Raw genomic sequence first — 10,021 nt, 5'->3', positions numbered from 1 at the left:
TACTACAGCGTCTCCAGCGCTTTCGAGCGGCAATGGCCGGTCGTGGCCCAACCCCACATTCCCCTGATAGGTGGAGAGTTGGCCCAATAGCCGTAGCGCCACCGTCCTGACGTCAGGACAGTGTTCAAATCTGGATCAGTTTTTATCAGATCCGTTGCAGCCCCCTTTTTTAGAGATTTGGGTATGGAGGAAAATAGAGAGGGTTGTGTTTTCTGACACTTGGTGAGTTCCCTGGAACACCGGGGACACATATTCATGTATAAAAGACGTACAAAAGTGCATTTTGCATGATAGGTCCCCTTTAAGTAATCATAACACAAAGCTAAAAGTGAATCTGTTTTTCCTTTCTCTTTTCAAGAGTGCTTCAGAGGATGGCTGAATTCACAAAACGTGGAGAAGACCGAGAGGGAAAAGTTGGCCGGTTTCTACATTTCACAAAAAATACAGGACCTTGTGAAAAGCGGAAAGAAACAGTTGAAGGAAACTGCTTAAAAATATGAAGTAATGGGTGTTTTGAAAATGTTTTCAAATTTGTGTTAATGTTCATTGTGTGTTATAAATTATTTTCCTGCTTCTAATCATTTGAACATTGCCTGTTCCCGGGACCCAGCCATGACTATGAGGTCGTCTAGGTAAAAGAAAAACTCTCATGCCGTGGGCGCGCAGCGGTTAAAGCGCTGTGGCCACACATTTGCTGAATGTGCGTGGGGATAGGGAATAGCCGAACGGCAGCCTGTTGTACTCGTAGGCTATCCCCTGGAAGGCAAAACGCAGATACTTTCTGTGCTCTGGAGCAATTTCTACATGAAAGTATGCGTCTTTCAGGTCGATGGTGGTGAACCAATCGCCTGGCTGCACAAGCCCAGTAACTGTTTCATAGTTACAATGCGGAATTTCCTGCAGGAAAAGTGGCGATTCAGGCCGCGGAGATCTAGCATAGGTCTGAATTCCCCTGTCTTCCTGAAACCAGGAAGTACATGGAATAAAGACCATTTTCTCTGTGCTGAGGGTGCACAACAGACACAGCCTGCTTCTGCACCAGAGCCCGCATCTCTTATGAGAGGAAACTCATCTCCTCCTGGGAGGACAGATTTACCTCTCGCATGCCCATAAAAGGAGGTGGGACGCTGCAAAACTGGAGTGAATAGCCCCGTTTCAGCGACCTGTCCATCCACCCTATTAGTACACAGCTGAGTTTCCATTCCCCATAACATTGTGTTTATGGACAAGCCCTCAGCTGTGGGGCCGCAGCTATGAAGCTGTGATGCTCTCTGGTGACCCGTTCCGCCGCAAAACTCCCCATGAATGGAAGATTTGCCCATGGAGGGTCGACACAGAAAGGGCCGATTATTTACTGAGGTACCTGAACGCACCGCCTCACGCTCCTGCGCGCGCTCCACCATAATAGAGTGGCGAAGTCACGCCCACTTACTTCCGGGTAATGGGACCTTATTTCGGAAAAAATTATGCATTGAAGTCAATGGGGAGAGAAAACTTATCTTTCGATCCCGTTTGAATTGTGCCATGAATTACACATATGATGTTTGTCAATCTTAAAAAATAATTTCCATGTCAAAAAAGTCACAGTTTGTCGTAAAACTGTTGAAATATAAGACTATGAAAAATACGTAACTAGAAAGACTACAAATCCCAGAGTCGCGTAAGTGATGTCACAATTATTTTCCTCCACCATTCAGATACCTAAGATCAGCGCAATATAGATATAATCTATCTATATGGTGCTGGCTAAGATAAGATAACTTTAACAAGATGCCTGTGTGCTTAGTACCAGGTTGTTATTATACCAGCAATGGGTCTTGCTCGTTCTTTTGCTTCCCGTCTGATGAAACGACCAGGAGTGGCTTGATCAAGTTAGCTACCTAGCTAGTAGCTAGCACGTTAGTTAGCATTACAGCCTTGTCATTTTTATTAGCCTTAACATGAAGTAACATTAAGTAACCCAAAATGTTAAACAGTAAGAGTAGTAGTCATATTTCGTGAACCCTTTGAATAGTACTGTCACCGGTGTGATCATTCTATAATACACCATTTAAGCCCGGGGGAGAAATGCTAACGCTAACGTTAGCATCGGCGATCTTCTCTACTTCATGCACAAATGGTTGACATTAAACATTAAAACGACCAGGCAGTTCAGAGAGAATCAAAGGAAGGCAGGCAGGCAGCTTTGCATGACTTTCTTCAGGACGTGTTTCATTGTGGTTAGGGATGCTCCGATCGATCGGTCACCGATCGAGATCTGCCGATACTCACTCTCTACCGATCGATCGGTGCTCTCTAAACATGCCGATCGCGAGGGCCGATCGCATGACGTAAAATACATGACACTTTTCTCTGTACGCGGCAAAACAAGCTCGCCAAAATGGCTTCACCGGTCTGGCATTATTTTAAGGTGTCCGAAAAAGACAGTAAAATAGCGGTATGCAACGTGTGTGTGAAGCAGAAATCCTGCAGCTCCGCCCGCTGTGACGGACCGGTGAGCGGAGCAAAACACACAAGAGTTAGACCTAACACACTTAGCTATTTTATCTACCTCTGGAACAAGCTAAACTAGTTATAAATATGTTTATTCTTCACTGTCGGCCTCACACATTACTGGATCAGCGAGCTGCATGAGACGATACTGACGGACTGTCAGGAGAGGGAGAGAGGGGGAGAGAGAGGGGGAGAGAGGGGGAGAGAGAGAGGGAGAGAGAGGAAAAGAGAGCGCTTGCTCCCGTGGTATTATCCAAAGTGAATGTAAACTTGAATAATATACATAATTTAAATGTAATAATTAAGTTGATTGTTGTTTGTGGAAGCTCCAGTGAATGAGCCCCATTAACTGAGTTTTAAACATCACTTTAAATGGAAGATTTAAAGTGATGTTTAAATCTTCCATTTAGGCCCCGCCCACTCGATCGGATCGGCGATCGGTATCGGCAGATACTGATTCCGGCGATCGGCGATCGGCCCCAAAATTGGCGATCGGAGCATCCCTAATTGTGGTGATAGTGAGGATAGTCAATCGTTTTGTTGACAAGACAGTAGTGACGGCCATCTTGGTGACGTGTGTTGTTGACCAGAGATGTAGTTCATTGAGCGTTTCACACAAACAAATGTGTTAATTCACAGTTTTACGACACATTTTTTTTTTTTGACTTGCAAAATTATCTTTTAAATTGACAAACATCATATGTGTAATTCGTGGCACAATTCAAACGGGATCGAAAGATAATCTTTCTCTCTCCATTGACTTCAATACATCATTTTTCCGAAATAAGGTCCCATGGAGGTCCACCGGAAGGGGAGGGACTTCGCCACTCTATGCTGTTCTCACCACTACGGTAAACAGCATTAATCTGAGTTTTTATAGGCGTAGTGTGTTTTTACTAAGGTCCCTGAACGCACCGCCACGCGCTCTTGTGTGATTGCGGGCTCCGCCATAATGCAGCCTTTACCACTACGGTAAACTGCATTAACTGGAGTCCTTGCTCTAGGCGTAGTGTGTTCTCTGACAGCAATACGCCGGCCATAATGTCGCTGTAACCGCATAGCGCTTTCCTTTAGATAGCACTCCCTGCGGTTCATCCCTCTCATCTGCGCATGCCCACTAGTCACCTTCTTTACGGGAGCTACAGCTGGGGCAGCGAATGGGGAATTTGTACGGTTAACATTGTGTGTAAGTGTAGCATTTGTGAAAACAAAAGACACCTAGATTTGGATACAGATCAACCTCATTTTTATTTAGAAAACGTAGTGATCTGTGCATTGTACAGGGAGGAGGCGGGATTCGCCCTCTCGTCCCGGGCGGAGAGATTTTCTCCCCCCGCCAGACAGCTCCGTAAAGACGGAGCACACCACCCGGCCGCTCTCTGCTGCTGCTGCGCAGCCCGTCCCCGTGAGTGCCGACACGCCGGTTCCACGGGGTGGGCCGAAGAGGTGGAGGGCACCGCGGGCATGGGATCTCCGTGCCGGCACCTCTCCCTTCGTCTCACCGTCACGCTGCTCTCTCTCGTCTGCAGCGGTGACTCTTCTCTCTACTGAGTTATTTGAACGCAGGGGGAGGGGGGCCACGCGCGCCGTCACAATGCCCTCTCTTTGAAACGGACATTATGGGGAAAAAATGGAATTGTGGAGAGAGATGACTCTTACTCTGGGATAAATGCAACCGTGTTTACTGAATGCATTTTCCCACACACACACCACTCCAGAACTAGAGTTTACAAACGTAAACCACCGTTCTCCTGCAGAGGTTCCTGAACGCACCGCGCCCACGTATTAACGCTGTATTTCCCATTCACCGGTGAAATGCATTAATCGGAGCTATTATACCAGGCAAGGTGTGTTTTCTGACAACAGCACGCCGGCATTGGCGTCTCTTGAACCCGCACAGTGCTTTGACAGCACTCGGTTTATCCCACTCACGTGCACATACCCACCTGCTGGCTCCCTATACTGGGGTTCACAGCAGAGGCGGGGAGTGTATGACAGTGTTTCTTCCTCTGGGGATGGGCAAGAAGCAGCCACGCTGCGATTACTCCTTATCCCGTGAGCAAGGAGATCGATCCAAAGAGCCCTTCCGTAAACACGGGGGCTCCCAGGAGATCAACACGGTCCTCTTTGGAAAGTGCCATGCGGCGTGATATCCCAGGGACATCACACGGCAGGCAGCGGCGGCGGCCTGTGATGAAGTAGGGTCGCCCCCAGTGGCTGCCGGTCCATAGGGGCGCTAGGGGCGCCGCCCCACCTCTTCCCATATTAAAAAATAAAAATAAAAATAAAAATAAAAATAAAAAATATATTTTAAAAAATATATATATTTTTATTTTTATTTTTAATGAACAAGGTAAATATTATATAATTGGTATCAGTAAAATGTATAATCTACAATAAAATCTCGTTTAAAATTGTGTTACGATGTCTAAAGTTACTGATAAGTCACATGTTTCCTGCCTGGCCTTGCCCGTGTACCTTCTCTCGTCTGGGGCGCTAAGAGAGGAGCCCTCAACCAGTGCAGCAGCAGCCACTAGCAGCTGACTGTTGCTATCTGTAACGTGTAAACTATGCCGCGAAAACATAATTTCAGCCAATCAGCGTCGTCAAATATGACGGTCACGGGGCGCCAATGTCAGCGCCCCGTGCAGTCTGTGAGTAGTTTGGACAGTGACTCGTATCCGGTTGACGCAGTAGTTGATGAGGATGGCTTCGTGTGCAGGTGGAGTCTCCGGACCTCGGTCCCCGCCTAATTCTGTTCAAGAGCTAATCTCCAATCCTTTCGAAAGAAGTTTGGCAGATAAATTGTTGCTTAAAGACCTTGGACCGGACCAACCCGATTTGAATATATCGCAGCAATCTCGTGAAAAAGACAAAACTTATACACGAGGCTTCGCAAGTAGCTGGTACACAAAAAAGGCTTGGCTAGCTGGATGCAAACAGGTAAATGCTGTCTTTTGTTTCCCATGCTTGCTCTTCAAACAGCCGGGGACAGATACGATGTGCCCGTGGACTGTGATGGGAGTACATGATATGAAGCATTTGTCCGAAAGAATGAAAAAGCACGAGTGCACGAAGGCACACATGACAAATACCTTTAAGCTAGCCATGCTAGGCAAAGCTAACATAGCCGCACAGCTAGATCAAGGGTACAAGATGTCGGTGAAAAAGCACAATGAAGAAGTGGACACGAATAGGCACGTCTTGTCTAAAATAATTGATTGTGTGAAATTTTGTGGGGGCTTTGACCTGGCTTTGCGTGGCCACGACGAGACTGACACATCCGACAACCCCGGCGTTTTTCTGGGTTTAGTTAATCTACTGGCCTCGTTAGATAGCGTGTTGGAGGATCACCTTAAAACGGCTACGGTTTTCAAAGGCACCTCAAAGACGGTGCAAAATGAACTTTTGGACTGCATGTTATCAGTTTGTAAAGACTACATTCTGGAGGAAGTAAAAAATGCCAGTTATTTAGCTATTCAGGCGGATGAGACAACTGACATTTCCACCCACTGCCAGTTAGTGCTTGTGCTACGCTACATCGACCCGCATAACAACGTCCAGGAGCGTTTTTTTGAGTTTATTCCTCTTCAGAATGCGAATGCTGACACAGTTGCCACCGCGCTGATGGAGAGGCTGGGCACTATCCTCCCCGATGGACAACAGGGCAAACTAATCGCCCAAGCCTATGACGGTGCAGCGGTGATGAGGGGAGCTAAAGGTGGCGTTCAGCGGAAAGTGAAGGATGTGTACAGTAGTGCGCACTACATCCACTGCTATGCGCATCAGCTGAACCTAATTATGCAGCAGGCAACATCCCACATCCCCAAGATAAGAACATTTTTTTCAGACCTTGGTGGATTTGCTGCATTTTTCTCCAGGTCATTCAAGCGAACTGCGATCCTGGATCAAGTGGTGGCACACAGACTTCCTGGCACTTCCACAACAAGATGGAACTTTCACAGTCGTGCTGTTAACACTGTATATGAGCACAAGGAGAACATCCTGAGGTGTTTCCAGACAATCAGAGACTCAGGTGACTTTGATCCCATAACAGTGAGAGAAGCCGGGGGCTTTGTGCGAATGATGGAAGATGAAGTTTTTTGCTTTTTCCTGACATTGTTCCACAAGATCATGCCACATGTAGACATGCTGTTTAGCCAACTGCAGAAGAGGAACATCGACTCTGTCTACATCACAGGACTCATCAAGAGGTTCACCAGCAGCATACAAACAATCAGGTAAATCATTATTTACAATGGCTGAGATGTGCTTATTATAGGAAATCTGTGAAACCTAAATGTGATTTAGCTGAACACAATAGACCAACTCACACATACTTGTTTAAATATCTTAAACGGGCTTACTGGAAATGTATATATTATATAACGTTTATAAGGTGTATCTCTGACTACTATTTCAAATAGTCAAGTTAATTTGTCAATTCTTGCCACAATGAGTAATTGTACATGGTTACTTGTGGTTTGGATCAGGGACTCCATTCCTTCTGGTGAAAGCAGTGGATCTCAGCAGCTGCCCACAAAGAAACGGAGGGGACTTGGACATGAAGAGCAACAGCTGTTGGCTAGAGAGGTAAGCAGTAATAGGAACGTGTTCTATGACTAAAAGCTCCTTTCATAATATAGGTCATTTCATATAACAATAATGATACATTTCACAAGAAAGCCCATTTTCTGTAAATTAAATAAATAGGTAGGCTAGTTAAAATATCCACATGGAAAGGCCTATTGCTTATTACATTCTGAATTGTATACACTTAACAAGGCCTAAACTGCAAAAAGTGTCCCACAGTCTCTACATTTCAAAGGGGATCAAGACAGATCAGAAAAGGTTTAGGCTTCCAGAAGCAACCACAGTGGACAGAAAGGGCCCAACAATAAATGAATGAAGTGTAAACATAGTCATTAAATGTATATATTGTAGTGACTTAATTTTAAACAGTAATATTGTTCTGTTGATGCTCAGATAGATGTCCTGTTATTCTGATAGGTTCCATTCACAAGAAAGCTCTTTGTTTGTTACACATCTTATAGGGGACACTAATGACATTATGACTGATAGATGTGAAAAGGTGATTCTGTTATTTATTATGTCTTGATTTTTTCATTGTGCATTATTTCATAGGTATGTGATACCATACTGAGTCACGCAAAGGAGAGATTTTCCTTCACCAAACACCTAATCAGCTCCACCCTCCTGCAAGGAGACCTGTTCCAGCAGCACAGCCGAACATTCCCTGAAGCAGCGCTGGAAACAACTGTGGAGGCCTACCCTCTACTGGACAAGGCAAAGCTCAAGACGGAACTGTCCCTCGTCTATGACAATGACCAGTTCAGGGCTTGCAGTGGTGCTGTTACTCTGCTCCAGTTCTTCATTGACAATAATCTGCAGGAGACATTCACAGAGACTGTCAGTCTTCTGAAGGTTCTTGTAACCACACCCATGGCTACGGCTGAGGCAGAGAGGTGCTTTTCCACTCTGAAAAGGATAAAGACTTTCTTGAGGAACAGCATGACACAGGATCGCCTGAATGCTCTGGCTATGCTGTCAATTGAGAAAAAACTCATTAGGAGCATTCCTGACTTCAACACCAGAGTCATTGAGAGGTTTGCCACTCAGAAGGAGAGAAGGGCAAAATTCCTCTACAAATAGACACACACACACACACACACACACACACACACACACACACACACACACACACACACACACACACACACACACACACACACACACACACACACACACACACACACACACACACACACACACACAAGCTCTCGCAGCAAACACAGATGGCCGACCCTTAAAAAAATGCGTTTCATTAGAGAGACAATTAAACGGCCGCAGAATGTTGTGAAGTTACTTTTGGATACCTAAGATGTTTTGTTCAACCACAAAGTCCAGGAACATGAGTACTGTTTGGAAACCTGTTGCGTTCGACTCATTTTCCCCAGAGGAACAGTTGTTTCTTGTTTCCTTTTGTTTTTGTCTTTTTTCTGCCTGTTGCACATTTTGTTATTCAAAGCAGTAAAAAAGGTGCTATCGGCCAATAAGCTGGATATCACTTTATATGTAGAGAGGAGGTTTCCCATGGTTGTTAGAAGTGTATTAATAAGTGGGCATTTATCACAGAAGTGATTGTTCTGTCTCCACGTTTGTTGCATTGTCTGTGATGTATTTTCCAACGGTTATAGCTCCTGTCCTGTCCCAGCAACACTACACGGTTTGCAGCTCCACCACATTTTTGGTTTATCTTCGGTGTCGCTTAAAATCTGCTTCCCATCGGACTAAAACCTCCACGTAATCTGAAGACAGATACTTGTTATTTAAACCTTTTGCAAACTTTATGTTCTTTCTTGCTCTAGCCTTGCCAGTTACATTGTACATAACACATATATTATCATTATGCTAACTGGTTGTTCGTGTTAGACGATGTAGCTTTTTCATTTCTGAGTTATTGCTATATGTAAATAAGCCTGTTTGTAAATAATCCTCAGAGAAACAAAGAAAAAACACAATTTATGACATTTTGTGCTGTGGTTATTTTTTTTTAAATTGCATTTATTCACAGTTCAGTTTGAAATGCTGTAGTGACTTGTATTGAACCACTTAAATATTTATAATTAATGCTACTGAAAAGATGCTATTAATTTTATATCTCACATGCAGTTCACTGTAAAGCCACTTGGTGGAGGTGTTGGTTCATAAAACATGAAGGGAACATGAACAATTTTTCCTCCGCTCGCTGAAGAGTAAAGGATAGTGGTCAGGAGGCGAGGCCTCCTTTTATACGGAAGTGAGATGCGCACGCATTCAGGTAAGCCCGCCCCGGGGCCGGCTACGTCTATAGAAATCTCAGTAGGTGAATGCTTGCATGAGAGGGTAGTACCCATAGAGTCCAGTAGAGGGCGGAGCCTGTGAGAGATATAACTGGCAGGTACAGAGGAAACTGTTTCAATAGGCTATGTCTATGAAAACACTGAACAAAACCAAAGGAAATGTAATGACAACAGTATAAGCAAGCTATGTTCATGTTCTCTCAATAAGTTACTATAGTTATTGATCAGAGTTTAATCCATTTGAGGTCCACCCTCAAATAAAACATGTTCACATGGAAAGGTTCCCAAATACATATGCACACTTTTTTTTTAACAATATCCTATGTCCATATGTTTCTATTTAAGTAGTAGATTCAAACAGTAGGGCTATCACTAAGGGCAGCAACGTTGTAAATATATATACATCCAGCAAAACGCCCCCAAACAAAACTGGTAGTGGCCTGGCTGGGTGTATAATTCCCGGCCTGACCTATGGTCCCAGTCCGGCCCTGCTGACACATCACACACCCGTACGCTACACACATTACTGATTAACTGATATCACAATTGAGTTATTCTCTTTAAATAAATATATTGTAATTGGAAAATAATCATGTGTGGTGTCCTTGTTTTGTCCGTCCTTGAGCCAGGGCTCCCTATTGTTGTATGTAGGTTATTCTTGGTTT

The 10,021-nt window shown here is 44.5% G+C and overlaps 1 protein-coding gene across 2 annotated transcripts; it reads left to right on the top strand.

Annotated features, from left to right (window-relative positions):
- The first annotated feature begins 5,628 nt into the window (after positions 1-5,628).
- On the top strand, positions 5,629-8,628 carry LOC117475565 (zinc finger MYM-type protein 1-like). Of its 2 annotated transcripts, none has more exons than XM_034121844.1 (4): positions 5,629-6,734; positions 6,987-7,086; positions 7,639-8,166; positions 8,275-8,628. In XM_034121844.1, the coding sequence occupies exons 1-3, from the start codon at positions 5,650-5,652 to the stop codon at positions 8,164-8,166; spliced, it is 1,713 nt and encodes a 570-aa protein (XP_033977735.1). In that variant the 5' UTR covers positions 5,629-5,649; the 3' UTR covers positions 8,275-8,628. The 2 variants fall into 2 exon arrangements, with proteins under 2 accessions (XP_033977735.1, XP_033977734.1); XM_034121843.1 differs by having other exon boundaries at positions 7,639-8,181; positions 8,290-8,628.
- The last annotated feature ends 1,393 nt before the right edge of the window (positions 8,629-10,021 follow it).

The sequence above is a fragment of the Trematomus bernacchii genome, unplaced genomic scaffold (genome assembly GCF_902827165.1).
Source record: "Trematomus bernacchii unplaced genomic scaffold, fTreBer1.1, whole genome shotgun sequence".
In the NCBI taxonomy this organism is placed as follows: domain Eukaryota; kingdom Metazoa; phylum Chordata; class Actinopteri; order Perciformes; family Nototheniidae; genus Trematomus; species Trematomus bernacchii.
This window is presented reverse-complemented; position numbering and strand designations above follow the sequence as displayed.